Source organism: Myxine glutinosa, chromosome 1, assembly GCF_964187855.1.
Source record: "Myxine glutinosa chromosome 1, kmMyxGlut1.1, whole genome shotgun sequence".
In the NCBI taxonomy this organism is placed as follows: domain Eukaryota; kingdom Metazoa; phylum Chordata; class Myxini; order Myxiniformes; family Myxinidae; genus Myxine; species Myxine glutinosa.
In genome coordinates, this window is record NC_136261.1 from 359,121,146 (window position 1) to 359,140,125 (window position 18,980).

At 44.3% G+C, this 18,980-nt stretch overlaps 1 protein-coding gene across 2 annotated transcripts in view; it reads left to right on the top strand.

Annotated features, from left to right (window-relative positions):
* The window catches only part of LOC137414146 (disintegrin and metalloproteinase domain-containing protein 9), a 62,365-nt gene that overhangs the window by 41,087 nt on the left and 2,298 nt on the right, over positions 1-18,980 (top strand). For both annotated transcript variants that reach the window (XM_068099632.2, XM_068099641.2), the window contains exons 17-19: positions 5,733-5,838; positions 5,920-6,037; positions 10,734-10,788. In XM_068099632.2, the coding sequence (XP_067955733.2) occupies positions 5,733-5,838; positions 5,920-6,037; positions 10,734-10,788 (279 nt within the window). The remainder of the gene's footprint in view (positions 1-5,732; positions 5,839-5,919; positions 6,038-10,733; positions 10,789-18,980) is intronic.

The following is an 18,980-nucleotide window of genomic DNA, read 5'->3' on the forward strand; positions in this document are numbered from 1 at the left end:
AGTTATGTATTCCGTCATATTTTATAACACCTTTTTCTTCTTCTTCTTTAAAAGGCTGCTTTCGACTTGCTCACCAAATCAATTCATCCCAAAAAAAATATCCATCTCCTATAGTGCCTTTGTTCTACATTCCCTAAACTCTCCTGCACTCCATCCTCCATCCAGCGTCCTTAAACGTATTTTTAACTCGAAGGTCACAAGAAACTCGTTTTGCAATAAATGTTCGTTTCCCATAAATCGTACACTTTCAAAAATCCAATCTCACCCCTCCCCTCCAAATCTTCCCCATAACCCCTCCCCTCCAAATCTTCCCCATCACCCCTCCCCTCCAAATCTTCCCCATCACCCATCCCTTTCAAATCTCCCCCCTTGCCCCCTCCCTCCTAAACTACTCCCTCACCCCTCCCCGCCAAGACGCCCCCTCGCCCCTCCCCTCCTAGACTCCTGCCTCACCCCTCCCCTCCAAATCTCCCCCATATCCCATCCCTTTCAAATCCCTCCCCTTGTCCCTTCCCTCCCAAACTCCCCCCTCACCCCTCCCCTTCAAATCTCCCCACCCTCATTGCTTCTCAATTTCCCCCCGCTCACTCCCCCTCCTCAAAGCGTCCTCCCCGCTTCTTCCCCCTTCAAACTCTCACCTCCATCTCCCCCAACCTTCTGCCTCGCTCTTCCCCCTCCTCAAATAACACCTCATTGTGGCTCACCCAATCACCATCAAACCTTTTGTCCGCCCCATCCTTCCCTTTCTCCGAGCTATTCTGAAATCTCTGACACACCTTCAACAGCTCTCCCTACCTCTTCCACCTTTTCCACATCTTACCCTACCCCTCCTCCCCCCTGTTCTGTATCTGATGCTCCCCCTTCCTCTTCATTAACGGTATGGACCTCAAACATCCGGGGCCTTCGTTCAAACTTAACTGATCTCTCCATACAGGTTGCTTCTGTCAAACCAGACGTAATCTGCTTAACAGAAACTTTCCTCCTTTATGATGTCTCTGATTCCATAGTATCTCTCCCGGGCTACTCCCTCCTCCGGTATGATAGACCTGAGCCTCGTCCTGGAGGCGGGGTTGCTATCTTTATCAAAAACTCTCTTCCTCACTCGCCCTGCACTGCACTCTCTCCACCTCACCCCCAGGAATACCTCTGGCTACGGCTTCCCCTTCGCTCCCACCTCTTGTTCATATGTGTGTTGTACCGTCCACCAAACAGTGATGACTCCATCTACATCTCGCTGTCTGATGATATGGACCAACTTCTATCTACTCATCCCAACTCTCTCTTCCTCATATGTGGTGATTTCAACTGTCATCATGCCAGTTGGCTGGGTGTGGGTACCTCTCTCACCAGCCATGGCTCCTCAGCAAAGGACTTCTGCGACTCACTGGGACTGACACAATCTGTCAATTTCCCGACCCGGATCTCAGTCAACGGAACATCTTCTCTTCTGGACTTGGTTATGACTAACTTCCCTGAAAATGTCTGCTGCTCTTCTTCTGCTCCGATCGGATCATCTGATCATGTCCTTGTTAAAGTGGACATCTCTCTGACCATCCTCAGGGAGCCTGCTCAGCGTCGACGAGTCTGGCATTTCACTCAGGCCAACTGGCACGGTCTTCAAGCAGCCATCAATCATCTGGACTGGTCTCCCATCTCTACCACCTCTGACATCAACTCATCCTGGGAATTCTTCCAAAGTAAATTGCTCTCTCTCATGCACAGATTTATCCCATCTCGTCTTCAGTTGTCATACCCTTCCTCCCGTCCATGGTACACGGAATCTTGTGGTGAGGCTGTTGCCCAGAAACAACTTGCCTTCGTCTCCTGGAAAGCAAATCCAACGGAAGGAAATCTCATTTCCTTTCACAAAGCCCGAAACAAGTGTGTGTCCACCCTCAGGAGAGCCAGGAAACAATATCTCTCCGTTCTCAAGACCGAACTCTCTTATCTGTCTCCCTCTTCCAAATCCTGGTGGCGTCTGGTCAAATCCGTTTCTGGTGTTTGTTCCCCCTCCATCCCCTCCCTTACCTCAAACGGCTACACAGCTGACTCCGCACGTGAAAAAGCTGAATGCCTCAACTCTGTGTTTGCCTCTAAATCTTGTGTCCCAAACCCATCCCTCTCTGTACCCACCATACCCAGTCGTACCCTGCTGCTCCTGGACTCCGTGTCCTTTCCTCCTGACAAGGTGGAAAAGTTTCTGTCAACCCTCGACTCTGATTCTGCAACTGGACCCGACGGCATCAGCCCACGGGTCCTAAAATCCTGCTCTGCTGCTCTATCTCACCCTCTCTCTGTTCTCTTCACCCTCTCTTTTGCTCAAGGTCAACTGCCATCTGCTTGGAAATCAGCCAACATCACCGCTTTGCACAAAAAAGGTGCAAAAACAGATCCTAGCAACTACAGACCAATCAGCCTTCTCCCAATTATCAGCAAAGTCATGGAATCCATCATTGCTTCTGATATGAAATCTTTCCTCTTCTCCAATGGCTTGATCTCTGATCATCAATTTGGTTTCAGACCAGGTCACTCTACTCTGGACATGCTGCTTCTGCTGTCTCAACAATGGATGGAGGTCCTCAATGCCAAACAGGAAATTAGAGCTGTCTCCCTCGACATATCACGTGCCTTCGACACGGTCTGGCACCCCGCTCTGCTCACCAAACTCTCCTCCTTTGGTATCCATGGAAATCTCCACGCATGGCTGGCGGACTTCCTCTCTAGTCGTCGTCAACGTGTGGCCCTGAATGGGTTTCTCTCATCTCCTCTTCCTGTTCAGGCTGGAGTTCCCCAAGGCAGTGTTCTGGGCCCCGTGCTTTTTCTGGTCTTCATCAATGATCTCTCTGACTCTCTCGAAAATCCTCTCCATCTCTTTGCTGATGACTCCACTCTCTGCCGCTCCATTCCTCTTCCCTCAGATCGGCAGTCTGCTGCCTCCTCACTCTCTGAAGACCTGGACAAAATCACAGACTGGTCAAACAAGTGGAACATGTCTTTCAATCCTGACAAATCTCACACTCTTACTATGTCTCTCCGAAAAGATCGACTGGACAACCCTCCCATCTACTTTCTCAACAATCCTCTCCAAGAAGTTCTGTCGCTCAAGATTTTGGGTCTCACTATCTGCCATGATCTTTCTTGGGAAAACCACATTTCCAAGCTGGCCTCCAAAGCCAGTCGCCGACTGGGCATCCTCCGTCGTGCGAAGTCCTTCCTCGGCACACCTGAGCTCCTCACCACATACAAGGCTTTCATCCGCAGCTCAATGGAATACTGTTCTCCCCTATGGGCCGGTGCTCCTGCCTCACACCTAGCTCGGCTTCACGCTGTTGAAACCAAAGCTTTCAGAATTATTGGAATCTCCCGCGATGAAGCTATCTCTGAGGGCCTTTCACTCACTCACCGCAGGCAGGTAGGTGGTCTTTCTGTCTTCTACCGACTCCTCTCCGGCCTTGCACCCCCAGCTCTCTCTGTGCTCTGTCCCCCAAATATTCCTACAGGTCGCACAAGATCTGCCAGCAACCCTCTGATGGTTAAACTGCCGAAATCTCGGCTCTCCGCTCACCTTCACTCTTTCATTCCTCTTTTCTCCCGCCTCTGGAACAAACTCCCTCACTCCCTTCAATCCCACTCCTCCCTCCAGGTCTTTAAAACAGCTGTTCACCACCATCTCTTATCTTCCCCCATCCAAAACCTTGATCTTTTCTACCCCCGCTAATTCACCCCAGATCCACCTTGTTTGAAATTCCAACTTCTTTCCTGGAAGTCCTGGCAGTGTCCATATGTTTTATACCTCTCCCACTGCCCCCTTCCCACGCCCCCCCCCCCCAAAGCCCTCGCCCTCTCTCAGATCTCTCGATGTCTCCATGTCTCTCGGTCCCTGCTCTCAAATGTTGTGTTTGTGTCCTTCCCCCTCTCTCCCCATCTTGTCTACCGCTCCCTATGTTATATGTTTTATGTGTCGGTTTGTCTTTCTGTGTGTTCATGTGATTAATGTTCGCTCTTTCACGAGCCTCGATATTGTATACAAAAAAAAAAAAAAAAAAAAAAAAAATATGTTGAAACCAGATGGAGGTCACCTTCATCTGCGCCTTTCTCGCAAAACAAACATTGTCTAATCATGGTTATTGTCCGGCGCTTAATTTGTTGTCTACCATCGGGATTGGATTTCTTTCGCTCTCTTGCTCTTGCCAGTTTCTCATTGTTGAATTTTAAATGACACGATTTATGCCACAATGCAGAATTGTTCACAAGTTTGTCAACACTTTGATCACTCCCAAACTTCAGTTCAGTTGGGAGCTGATCAATCTCACGGAAATGTTCGACATTACTCAAGAATGACTGGTAGGCAGATGTCTTATTATCAGCATTTGGTCCTGGACTGAGAAGTGGACATTTTAACTGTTCATCTGTTTCTTGTTGGCAGATAATGCAGCGACTAAAGTCTACAGGTAGCTCCATGTTGATTTATCTGAAAAGACACAAATAGATAATTTCTGTTAATACTCTCATATCATCATTTTAACTAGCAATAGTACCCGTCATGCGTCATCAAAGCATGGTGTTTGTAAATAAACCATATGACCTGAGGGTGTGACGCGTATCCGGGTCACCGAACCCCCGCAAAGTAACGTTACTTTCCCCGTACCCCCCGTATTAGGATAGAAATCGAAAAAAAACGGCCCACATTGACACGGTCAAAAACGAAAGCTATAGGTGTGCAAAGTGTCAAGTTAATCCATCCTTCGATGCCTGAGCCTTAGGCGAACAAACTTTTGAAGTCCTTGCATTATAGTATGATTTTCCTTGGCGGCCATATTGGATTTTGGACGCCATCTTGAAAATAAGTGACATATGAAATGTACCTTTCCCTGAATCAGTTTCACTGACCTCAAAAACCCCTGATTTGATACCTCATTTGTCTATCTGTGACTTCTACAGCCAGAGATATATGATATTTCAGTTTTGCTGGCGGCATTTTGAATTTTGGCCGCCATCTTGGAAAATCTGAAACGGTCAGGATGGCTCCTAGGCTAAAATCAATTGATAGGTCCAAACGAAGCTCCATACCAAATTTGGGACTTTTGTCCGGCTGGTAACATTACGCCTAAAATTGTTGCTAAGCCACCTGACTATGTGGGGAGGTACAGGGAAGGGTTTGTGTGTTAGGGATGCGGGGGTAAGATTGTGTATGTGGGGTGCGGCTGAAGGTTTTCGTGTGTGGGGGAAGGTTTTAGAGGGTGAGGGGGAAGCATTTACAGGTTGGGGTGAGCGGAGAGGAAAATGTTGGTGGAAAATTGAAGACGACGGCACAATTAATTGCATAATTTTGCATCTGATTGCTTCCAAAAATTGTCACAAGGCATGTTACATGGTCCAAGCTGTGCTTGTTGTGGATGTGGCCAATCACCGTATTAAGCTCAAACCGGGCGTGAGGAGGAAAGTCATATTAAGCTGTTATGCAAGTGGATTGAAAAATTAATTACTATCGAGTTCAGTGTAACAAAACACTTTGTAAACAAGAATGAGGCTAATGGAAGAGTGAGTTGATGGGGCAAAAAGCAGAGAAACAGGAAGTGGGGTATATTCAAAACAAGCAAGTGAATGAATTAACAGGAAAAGAAAGAAAGAGAGATGTATAGAGATAGATATATAGATATCAAGGGTGCAATTTGAGATTGTAACTTGTCGTCAACATCACTTTATGACTGCGTGGCTTCTTTTGTTTTCAGAACTTGAATGACTTGCACCATTGCCATTGTCATGATGGATGGATGCCACCCTATTGTTCATCACTGGGCTGTGGAGGTTCCATTGACAGTGGGCCAACCTGCAAAGGTGAGGTGAAACTGTGCTTCCAAATGAGCCCGGGCAGATCCGTGATTTGAGTACCGCATAACCCCGTTGTCCATCCTCTAGGACGCCACCGGCTGTGGCCTTTGGCCTTGGTTGTGAGCCCGCTCCTATTCGCTGCATGGATCTACTACAGTTGGCGCAGGCATCGTACCGCTCTGAGGCACCCACCTATGCAGAACAAGTCAGTTCCTACATTCACTATCATTGAGTAGGCCATGACTGGGTTTGAAGGTGGTGCTAAAGTTTAAACTTATTTGTTTACTGCAGACAATGTGGCATTATCAATGACTCAACGGTTGTTAAACGGAAAATATTTTTGACAATTTCTGAAAATATTTTGCCATCTCTAACAACCACCGATGACTTAACTCGTCCACATGATGTAGGATCGGAATGGGTTAACTCGACCACAATTGTAATGCCAATGAGGAAAGTGTGATTAATGCTTGTCTTTACAGAACTATAAGTCTACCAGCCTAGCACCGATCGCTCTTCAACAGTCAGCCATGTGGCAAGTGTCCATGGCATACCGAGCGGTCCCTTCACAACCGATTGGAATGCAAGTGGGGTTGCAATTAATAATTAAATTATGACCATAGTAATAGGCAGGGTTTCAAATATATGAACAGTATTTAAGGCCTGGCCACTAGAAGGGACATCTCACAGCTAGGCGTATATCTTGTATGTGATAAATCATGGGAATTCTCACACAACATTCTAATCAGAAACAACTTCGAGGCTAATGTGTCAATAAGCGCTCCGTCTCACAGTGGGGTTGAGCTGGGTTTCTAAATGACACTAAATGACATTCCTGAATTGATTATTTTCTACATCAACCAACCACTTCCAGCATGCAAGGAGTTACAACCATCGGGGAAGAGGGGGTTTAGATAACGTTGGTGTAAGGCTCAGAGGTTTATATTTAAGCAGTAAATACAATAATCGGGAAACCTGATCTCAGGTCGGGTTCTCTTTTTTTCTCGGTGTATCCTTTATTTGCCCAATTGGTGACATTTGATGGCTAACCCCCGCTCTAGCAGGGAAAATGGCCTTAAAATGCCTGTTGTTGTTGTGTTGATGACATTTGATCCATTAGCTGAACTTGCTTTGGAGAAATTTTTCTCTATCATTCTTTGGCATTGCCATATAAATAGGAAATTGTCAATACAAAGAAACTAGAAGGGCACTCGGTAGAGCGCACACCTCCACCAGGCTGAACAGTTTATGTTTTGTATCCCACTGATAGGCTGGATCTGGATTCGGACCTGAACCAAAATCGAATCGGCTTGTTCTTGTCACCTAACCAACTCGTCCACCAAATTTAGTCATAACTCATCCACAACTTTTTAAAACATGTTTTATATCAGTTTTAGCCTAATGATGAAGAATCACTTCAAAAATTAAATAATTCTCACATTCGAATCCACATTCAGATCTTCACCAAAATCGAATCGATTCGGTTTTGTTACCCACCCAACCTGTCCACCAAATTTCATCCAAATCCGTTCATAACATTTTGAGATATCTTTCTATATATCATTTTTGGCCCAATCTCCCAATGGTGAAGAATCACTTCAAAAATTAAATAATTCTCACATTCGAATCCATATTCAGATCTTCACCAAAATTGAATCGATTCGGTTTTGTCACCCACCCAACCGGTCCACCAAATTTCGTCCAAATCCGTTCGTAACTTTTTGAGATATCCTGCTATATATCGTTTTGGCCCTATCTCCCAATGGCGAAGAATCGCTTTAAAAATTCTACTACCCGGATCCGGATCCAGATCTTCACCAAAATCTAATCATTTCGTCCTTATCACATACCAAATTTTGTCCGAATCCGTCCACAACTTTTTGAGATATCTCGTTCACAAATGGAGACAAACAAACAGGGGTGAAAACATAACCTCCATTCACCATCGGTGGCGGAGGTGAAAATGGTTGTTGTTCACACTGCCAGTCGCCATGGCAGTGTTGTCACTGGTGTTATATTTGGAATTGTTGCTATGGAGATGGTGATGCAGATATCCATGAGGGCTATTACAGAACTGCCCAACTCTATGCAAACTACATACTGCATTTTATACGGAAAACTATTGTTACGTGCTCCTCCCCGACCCCCTGGTCACGATGTACCTCCGAGCCCCGAGAGGAGCCACGGCAGAAAAATATGTTACTCTGGGTTAGAAATCAATAGTGAAACCACACGAATGATTATAAACAAACAAATATTGTATTGGAAATCACACCAGAATAACAGTACAACCAATGCACTAGCAATCAAAAGTACACTTCATACATCTTATGATGGTACCATCAGCTAAAGTCAGATAACTCACTGCGTTCCCAGTGAGTGAAAAATAACCCTCCTCAATGTCTCTATAACTTCAAGGTGATCCCCTCCTGCAAGTAGTGATGAGAGGATGAAGCGAGTAATGAAGCGTAGGCAAAGCGTAGACAGTCACGTGGTCCAAACCGAAGGTAAACTGGCAGCGGGATGGGAAGTCCCAAAGGCCCCCTCCAGACGTACACGTTCACAGTTCAATCAGCGAACCGCAACGTAATCCTCAAACGCCGCGTTTGCGCACACACATCCCCGACAGACGACAGGATGGTGAGAAAAGCTGACGCGTAGCAAAAACCTTTTTCGATGAGCGAAGCGCGAGGGTCAAAATGGCCGACGGCTCTTACTTGAGGCGAAGTGACCAAGCGAGGATTCTTCAGAATCTCAACGCCTAAACCTGACTATGCAGATTTCTCAATCCCAGCGATAATACCTATCGCCGGATGTCCTTTCAAGGAACTCAAAATTCCCTCGCGACCTTCGTTAGACAACGCTCGCTACGGAGCTCGACGTCACGCGTCTTCTCCGACTGTTCTCGCCAGGCCTCTTCTTCTTCTTTCTCCGCGTCTTCCGGTTCGGTGTCCTGTATCCTTTAAAGGTAACCTTTTTAACTTTTGATAACTATTCATGAACAATAAACCTTTTGAAGATAATAAGAGTACATAATATCAGAAATATGTCAAGTGGGTGAAAACCACAACAACGGAAGTGCCGAATCCGTAACGCTATGCTAATCCACTGTTGAGTGTATGGCCCTCACCCAGAAGCATAAGTGATTAAGACTCGAAACGTACATGCTGCAAATGAATATCCAGCTAATAGTGGACTTGAGGTTAAATTTGGTTGGCATATCACCCAAGCAATAGTTGGAACATGCATCTGGTCTCACATGTCTAACACGTGTGATTAGCCAAATTAAATCTAAATTAATTTATTTCCCTCCAGGAGTTTTCAATTAACCAAATCATCGGCGTGGGAAAGATGGCGGGAACCAGACACGCAAGAGTGACCTGGGAAATGTAAGTAATTTATTTTGGTACAAGACAACGAATACGGCACTGAGTCCCGGATGACGGCACAATTGATAATCGCAAGACTTGATGAACAAGCAAACTATACCATACGAGCCCACACAGAACCGGGTGAGTGTGGAAGAGCAGGCAGAGGAAAAGAGCGCAGGTTAACCGTCAGGATTCAGGTAAAGACAGAATGTGCCAGCAGGATGATGAGCAGAGCGCAGATTGGCTGCCAGCATTACAAGAGCAGAGATCCTATGCAGAAGAGAGGAGGCTAAGGACAAAGAGAAAACGCACACGAATGCCGGGCCCTCGCTTTTAGAGACTCTCCCACCCCCTTCTTCCCTCCAAGGCGTTGACATCAGGGTTCTCGCGACACCAGCCAATGTGCCACACCCATGCATATCGACAGCCTCAACCAATGGATGCTGCAGACCCTGATCCAATGGGCATCATGGCCGTGAATTAGCAGGGGCTAATGTCGCATTGTTTCCATTCCTCCAATCAGAGTTGGCCATGCTGGAGGGTATGCCCCCTTCCAACAAACAATTGAGGGGGGGTTACAGATTCTTCCTCATCCCCCCCCCCCCCTGTGGATTGTGAGAATGGGGGTGGAGGGGGGGGGGCTCCCTCTTATCTGGTTCTCACCCGGTTCAACAAGAGACACGTGACAGAACCCTAACCTCCCTAATTTAAAATAGGTGAGGCCCGTCTCTCACGTGGACCACATGTCCTTAATATGTGGTTCAAGTCCTAAAAACTACGTGAAACACAAACGGTGTTATGGGCTTAATATCCTTAAATTATAGGTGCTGCCACCTCAGCCATAAATGTAACAGTACGATCATATGTTGATCTGTAAAACTTGTACAGTACGTCGATAGCATTGGGACTCATTGGCACTGCTCGTGGATGTTAAAGATCCCACGGTGTCTTTCTCAAAGGGTAGTTGAGTTATGGCAAGGCAAGCACCTGGAGCAAAATTATAATTTCCTGCCATCTTAAGTCGAGCATCAGGCCTGGCTAGTCGGTTCCTGAACCCTTCGGTCAAAAACTTCCCTCAGCTTACCCCACCAGACGGTGGGAATAACTTGGCCCATTGAAGAAGTAATCATGTTTATGTTGGCATCTGTGCTTTTTTATAATATCTCCAAGTACATGCGTGCAAACTCTGCATTGATCATTAAAAAGCACTTTTATTTCTGAAAATATTTTCGAGAAAGAAATCTTGCTCAACCAGTTTGAATCTTACACAAAATGAGAAATAATTATCCACAAATAAATGTGGGTATGTGCACGGTGTCTTGTTTTTATTTTTTCTTATTTCTATCAAGGCAGAATCCGAAGCTGTCTGCCTCGAATCCCAGAAGCCTTTGAGGCTGCAGCTTTGCACTGTGAACATGGCGAACAATTTGTGATGATTTAATTGCTTTTTGGAATACCTTATGCATGTATATTCATATCTGACTCGTTATCCTCCCCCTCTTCCCCCCCCCCCCCCCCCGCCTACATTAGTGCACCACAGAGCGTCTCGTGGTACAACCCTAGCTTGTCCGAGCCTTCGAGGCAGGTAAGGCTACACCTTAAACTCCTTGTCTCCTAGCGCTGCTCCTACCACGTTTCTGTCAATTAGCGAGTTTCCACTTTGTTGCATCACAACCGTTCGAGGAATGGACTTGTCAGGGTGTTTATTTCCTTGGCCTGTTTTAGTTATGATCATATCAACTTCGGTTGTTTCGACACAGTTTCAAATTGATACTCTTTCTATTTACTGTTTCCCTATGTCACGTTATTAGTCCCCTACAGGTTTCACCGGAGAGGTCTATAGGTTTTCTCTCCATCTGTCTGTCCGTCCATCTGTCCATCCCACCTGTGGTTTTCCAGACTTTTTTTCCCATACCCTATAACATATTCAACTGAAACGTGGTACATGGCTTTATTATAAGTTACAGAACAAGTTCGAGTTTTGGGTCGTTTCACCAAATTTTCATGGAGTTATGCCCTTTTTGGACTTGGAAAGTATCATATATTATACTTCTGTTAATTTTCCAGACTTTTCCCCCTTACCCTTTGACATATTCAACTGAAACTTGGTCGGGGACATGTATTGCAGAGCAATTTTTTCTCTTGTTTAATTTTGTTTATTTGTTTAATTCCCACACAATTGGCATATTTTTTTTTTAAACTTTTTAAAATGAACATCCAGTGAGGAAGTTTGTAATGTGTCATGTCCTTATTAAGTCGTTGTCCTTCTGCCAATACCAGCTTGGAACGAAAGTAAAGAAAAAAGCACATTATGATATTAAAGTAGGTAGAGAAATTAAATTGAAAAACAATGTAGTTTTTGCATAAAGAAAACTCTACGACTATGATTTATTTATTCATGGAGAGCATTGCAAATTAGCCCACCGCCCGCACAGTGGGAGATGAGGTTTTGCAATTGTGCATGCACAGGCCATAACCTTTTGCATGCACATGCAAGGCATGCACATGTGCAACCAGGCCATAACCTTTTTGCCGTTTGAGCTTTTGTCATCAATTTTTCAGAAAACCCCTATTATGAGAACATGGAGGAAACAAATTAATAATTGGGTGAAAATGTCAAAGGGCAAAGTCGCAGTAAGTACAAATAGCCCTTATTAGCCCGTCCACCACGCAGCGCAAGACGGCTTGGTTTTGTAATTATTTCCGTGTTTCTTTATTTAGCCCGCTTGCATTTTGAGATGCTTGCTAGTTTACCATTTAAGCTTTTGTCATAAAATTTTCAACAAATCTTCATTATGAGAATAGACTAGACGGATTTATGGAAAAATGCCATATATAAGCTTCTCGGTGTATTTTTGGGTAAAAGTTGGGAACCTCACTTTTTTTAAATCATAATTAGGGTATACTGAATTCGATTAACCCAATTCCCAAGCCGAATTTTGAGTTTTTGAGTTTTGAATTTCCCACTTCCCAAGTGCACAATGTGAACATCTTTGGATGATGTCAGGTACATCAAAGAAACGGCGTTATACACCAATTGATGCTGTTTTAAACAATCTACTGAGAAGTTTGTCCACAGCACTGCTACCATTTCACGCATTAACTGGGTGTGACACCACCTCCTATTTTGAAAATCACACCAAATGAACATCATGGAAAGTCTTCAAAGAGCACCATAAACTGCTGAAGAACTTGGGCATTGGTGAACTCACAGAGGAGACAATCAAATCTGCAGAAGCGTTCATCTGCCGAATATATAATGTGCACAGAACAACCTCTGTTGATTCAGCACGACATGTGTTGTTCTCCAAGACTGGTAAACCAGAAGCAATGTCACCGACAAGTGATGCTCTTCATTTCCATTTGATGCGAGTACACTATCAAGCCATGGTATGGAGAAATGCTCATTGTGCCATACCTTACCTTCCTGCACCTGTGGAAATGGGATGGAAACGTGGTGATTCAGGACTAGAGCCTATTCTGATGTCACCGAGTCCAATCCCAGAAAGTTGCCTCGAGATGATTTGTTGTGCATGCCAGAAGCAATGCAAGACTCGACGCTGCAAATGTCGCTATTCAGAGTTGAGGTGCACATCAATGTGTGCCTGTCAGCAACAGAGTGATGATCAGACCCCTTGTAGTCTGATTTGATGTAGTTTGGCAAAACAACATGTGTGACATTCCTGAATGTTTGTGCTTCATGGCCATGTATACTTAATTTTATAATAAATGGTTGTATGAAACATTGTCTTATTAACCCTTTGAGTACGGATGACGTCCAGTGCTGCAACCCGCGAAAAAGTTTTGTGTATGGATGACGTTACTACACGCCATCGACTATACCTATAAATAGATTGTCAGTACGTGGTTGCATTCCCGTACCAAAATGCCAAATTAATCCCGTTTTATCAAATTTATCGAGGTTCGAGAATTATTTTTTTTATTTGTTTAGGTTGCTGGGGATCCCGGGTTTATAAAAAAAAAAAAAATCCCGTACTCAAAGGGTTAAAACCATTTCCCATTTTATAGTGTTGCCAACCATAATATAGACGAGACGGATTTATGAAAAAAGGCCATGTATAAAAGCTTCTGGGTGCATTTTGGGGTAAAAGTTATAAAGTTGAAGTAAAAGAGTTGCATGTATATACATGATATATAAATGCTTGTTCAAAGAAATTGTCCAAAAATGGCAATTTGGCGGCCATTTTGTTTATGCTAATCAGAAGGTTAAAAACTCAACACTCAGCTTGGGAACCGGGTTAATCGAATTCAGCATACCCTAGTTATGTTAAAAAGTGAGGTTCCCAACACTTACCCAAAAATGCACCTAACATTCACATTTCTCAGAAATCCGTCTAGTCCAGATCATGGAGAATACCAATGAATACGTCATGCGTCATGCAGAATCGTACAAGAAGACGTCATGCAGAGCATGATGCTTCCAAAATCCACCCAGCCTCACCCCAGAAAGTTGCCATGGATACATCAAATTGTCCATTTCATTAAGATTAAAATTGACAATCTCAATCAATGGTCGGATCAATCGGATTAAAATTGATGATTTTTTATATAAGAATTAATATTAGAAGTTTGACCTTGAGTTGACCTTTGACCTTAAAAATAGTTGGTTTCCCAATTAATTGAGGTACTCTGCAATTGCTGTTTAATATGCAAGTTAATCGGATTAAAATTGACAGTTTTACAGATGAAAATTGATGATTTTTGAAGTTTCACCTTGAGTTGACCTTTGACCTTTTGACGTCAAAAATAGTTGGTTTCCCAATTTAGTGACTGAATATGCAAATGCTGTTCAATTTTCAACTCAATCAGATGAAAAATGACAAATTTAGAAATTTGACCTCAAGATGACCTTTGATCTTTGACCTCAAAATCAATACGCTTCTTGAGATTAACTCTACCATCTGGTGAAGTTTCGTGAAGATCGGTTTAAAATTGTGACCTGCAGGCGATTGACAGACAAACAAACAGACAAACAGACAGACAGAATAACGCACAAGACTTGAAAAATCTTGTTTTGCAAGTTAAAAAAAACAACAACATTTTTTTGCCTCCGCCACCGAAGATGGATGGAGGTTATGTTTTCACCCCTGTCTGTTTGTTACTTGCAAAAATCGAAGATTTTTCTAGCATATTCGTTGGTCTTGTGCGTTATGCTGGTTGCCTGCCTGTCTGTCTATGTCGATCGCCTACAGGTCAAATTTTTCAACCAATCTTTACGAAACTTCACCAAATGGTAGAGTTAGTCATAAGCAAGAGCCTATTTTTTGGGGGTCAAACGGTCAATAGGTCAACATGGGCCAAAGGTCACCAACTTCGTCAAATTTCTAAAATCCTCAATTTTCATCCGATTGACTTGAAATTTTAAGAGTATTTGCATATATGGTCACTGAATTCAACCACCAACTGTTTTTGAGGTCAACATAGGCCAAAAGGTCAACAACCTTTTCAAATTTCCAAAATCCTCAATTTTCATCCGATCGACTTGAAATTTGAATCGGATTAACATATCAGCTGATTGAATTCAACCACCAACTATTTTTGAGATCAGCTGAGGCCAAAAGGTCAACATAGGCCAAAGGTCAATAACCATTTAAAATTTCGAAAATCCTCACTTTTCATCTGATTTACTTGAAATTTGAATGGGATTTTCATATCTGCGAACTGAATTCAACCAACAGCTGAATTTATCGTGATCAAAACTTTTTTGAGATCAATATAAGCCAAAAGGTCAACATAAGCCAAAGGTCAACCACTTTTTTCAAATTTTAAAATCCTCAATTTTCATCCGATTGACTTGAAATCTGAATAGTATTTGCATATCAGCTTACTGAAACCAACCACCAACTATTTTTGAGGTCAACACAGGCCAAAAGGTCAGCATAGGCCAGATTTCTAAAATTGTAAATTTTTATCCGATTAACTTAAAATTTGAAGACTATTTGTATATCTGGTCACTGAATTCAACCCCCAACTATTTTTGAGGTCAACTTAGGTCAAAAGGTCAACATAGGCCAGATTTCTAAAATCCTCAATTTTCATCCGATTGACTTGACATTTGAATATGGTTTTCATATCAGCGAACTGAATTCAATCATCAACTATTTTTGAGATCAAATTATGCCAAACGGTCAACATAGGCCTAAGGGCAACCACTTTTCTCAAATTTCTAACATCCTCAATTTTCATCTGATTGACTTGAAATTTGAATGTGATTTTCATATCAGCTAACTGAAACCAACCACAAACTATTCTTGAGGTCAACATAGGCCAAAAGGTCAACATAGGCCAAATTTCTAAAATTCTCAATTTTCACCCAATTAACTTAATTTGAAGACTATTTGCATATCAGGTCACATAATTCAACCACCAATTATTGGTGAGGTCAAAAGGATGCTCTACTGAGTGCCATTCTACTTTGTTGTCTTTTGCCAAGTGTCGCTCTATGAGTGATTTTTCATTTGTCTGTTTGTCTGTTTGTCTGTCTGTGAACAAGATGTCTCAAAAAGATGTGGACGGATTTCAACGAAATTTGGCAGAGATGCAGTGTATGTGACACGGACAAAATGATTAGATTTTGGTGAAGATCCGGATCCGGATCTAGCTAGTAGAATTTTTTCAAGTGATTCTTCACCATTGAGTGATAGGGCCAAAAACGATACATAGCAGGATATCTCAAAAATTTGTGGACGGATTTGGACGAAGCTTGGTGGAGAGGTTGGGTGTGTGATAAGGACTTATCGTTTCGATTTTGGTGAAGATCTGACTATGGATTCAGATACGAGAATTATTTAATTATCAGGTTGAGGTAATCTACATCTCGCTGTCTGATGATATGGACCAACTTCTATCTACTCATCCCAACTCTCTCTTCCTCATATGTGGTGATTTCAACTGTCATCATGCCAGTTGGCTGGGTGTGGGTACCTCTCTCACCAGCCATGGCTCCTCAGCAAAGGACTTCTGCGACTCACTGGGACTGACACAATCTGTCAATTTCCCGACCCGGATCTCAGTCAACGGAACATCTTCTCTTCTGGACTTGGTTATGACTAACTTCCCTGAAAATGTCTGCTGCTCTTCTTCTGCTCCGATCGGATCATCTGATCATGTCCTTGTTAAAGTGGACATCTCTCTGACCATCCTCAGGGAGCCTGCTCAGCGTCGACGAGTCTGGCATTTCACTCAGGCCAACTGGCACGGTCTTCAAGCAGCCATCAATCATCTGGACTGGTCTCCCATCTCTACCACCTCTGACATCAACTCATCCTGGGAATTCTTCCAAAGTAAATTGCTCTCTCTCATGCACAGATTTATCCCATCTCGTCTTCAGTTGTCATACCCTTCCTCCCGTCCATGGTACACGGAATCTTGTGGTGAGGCTGTTGCCCAGAAACAACTTGCCTTCGTCTCCTGGAAAGCAAATCCAACGGAAGGAAATCTCATTTCCTTTCACAAAGCCCGAAACAAGTGTGTGTCCACCCTCAGGAGAGCCAGGAAACAATATCTCTCCGTTCTCAAGACCGAACTCTCTTATCTGTCTCCCTCTTCCAAATCCTGGTGGCGTCTGGTCAAATCCGTTTCTGGTGTTTGTTCCCCCTCCATCCCCTCCCTTACCTCAAACGGCTACACAGCTGACTCCGCACGTGAAAAAGCTGAATGCCTCAACTCTGTGTTTGCCTCTAAATCTTGTGTCCCAAACCCATCCCTCTCTGTACCCACCATACCCAGTCGTACCCTGCTGCTCCTGGACTCCGTGTCCTTTCCTCCTGACAAGGTGGAAAAGTTTCTGTCAACCCTCGACTCTGATTCTGCAACTGGACCCGACGGCATCAGCCCACGGGTCCTAAAATCCTGCTCTGCTGCTCTATCTCACCCTCTCTCTGTTCTCTTCACCCTCTCTTTTGCTCAAGGTCAACTGCCATCTGCTTGGAAATCAGCCAACATCACCGCTTTGCACAAAAAAGGTGCAAAAACAGATCCTAGCAACTACAGACCAATCAGCCTTCTCCCAATTATCAGCAAAGTCATGGAATCCATCATTGCTTCGGATATGAAATCTTTCCTCTTCTCCAATGGCTTGATCTCTGATCATCAATTTGGTTTCAGACCAGGTCACTCTACTCTGGACATGCTGCTTCTGCTGTCTCAACAATGGATGGAGGTCCTCAATGCCAAACAGGAAATTAGAGCTGTCTCCCTCGACATATCACGTGCCTTCGACACGGTCTGGCACCCCGCTCTGCTCACCAAACTCTCCTCCTTTGGTATCCATGGAAATCTCCACGCATGGCTGGCGGACTTCCTCTCTAGTCGTCGTCAACGTGTGGCCCTGAATGGGTTTCTCTCATCTCCTCTTCCTGTTCAGGCTGGAGTTCCCCAAGGCAGTGTTCTGGGCCCCGTGCTTTTTCTGGTCTTCATCAATGATCTCTCTGACTCTCTCGAAAATCCTCTCTATCTCTTTGCTGATGACTTCACTCTCTGCCGCTCCATTCCTCTTCCCTCAGATCGGCAGTCTGCTGCCTCCTCACTCTCTGAAGACCTGGACAAAATCACAGACTGGTCAAACAAGTGGAACATGTCTTTCAATCCTGACAAATCTCACACTCTTACTATGTCTCTCCGAAAAGATCGACTGGACAACCCTCCCATCTACTTTCTCAACAATCCTCTCCAAGAAGTTCTGTCGCTCAAGATTTTGGGTCTCACTATCTGCCATGATCTTTCTTGGGAAAACCACATTTCCAAGCTGGCCTCCAAAGCCAGTCGCCGACTGGGCATCCTCCGTCGTGCGAAGTCCTTCCTCGGCACACCTGAGCTCCTCACCACATACAAGGCTTTCATCCGCAGCTCAATGGAATACTGTTCTCCCCTATGGGCCGGTGCTCCTGCCTCACACCTAGCTCGGCTTCACGCTGTTGAAACCAAAGCTTTCAGAATTATTGGAATCTCCCGCAATGAAGCTATCTCTGAGGGCCTTTCACTCACTCACCGCAGGCAGGTAGGTGGTCTTTCTGTCTTCTACCGACTCCTCTCCGGCCTTGCACCCCCAGCTCTCTCTGTGCTCTGTCCCCCAAATATTCCTACAGGTCGCACAAGATCTGCCAGCAACCCTCTGATGGTTAAACTGCCGGAATCTCGGCTCTCTGCTCACCTTCACTCTTTCATTCCTCTTTTCTCCTGCCTCTGGAACAAACTCCCTCACTCCCTTCAATCCCACTCCTCCCTCCAGGTCTTTAAAACAGCTGTTCACCACCATCTCTTATCTTCCCCCATCCAAAACCTTGATCTTTTCTACCCCCGCTAATTCACCCCAGATCCACCTTGTTTGAAATTCCAACTTCTTTCCTGGAAGTCCTGGCAGTGTCCATATGTTTTGTACCTCTCCCACCGCCCCCTTCCCATGCGCCCCCCCCCAAAAGCCCTCGCCCTCTCTGAGATCTCTCCATGTCTCCATGTCTCTCGGTCCCTGCTCTCAAATGTTGTGTTTGTGTCCTTCCCCCTCTCTCCCCATCTTGTCTACCGCTCCCGATGTTATATGTTTTATGTGTCGGTTTGTCTTTCTGTGTGATTAATGTTCGCTCTTTCACGAGCCTCGATCTTGTATACAAAAAAAAAAAAAAAAAAAAAAAAAGGTGATTCTTCACCATTGAGAGTTTGGGTGAAAAGCGATATATAACATGATATCTCAAAAAATTATTGACGAGTTATGACTAAACTTGGTGGATGAATTGGTTAGTTGACAAGAACAAGCCGATT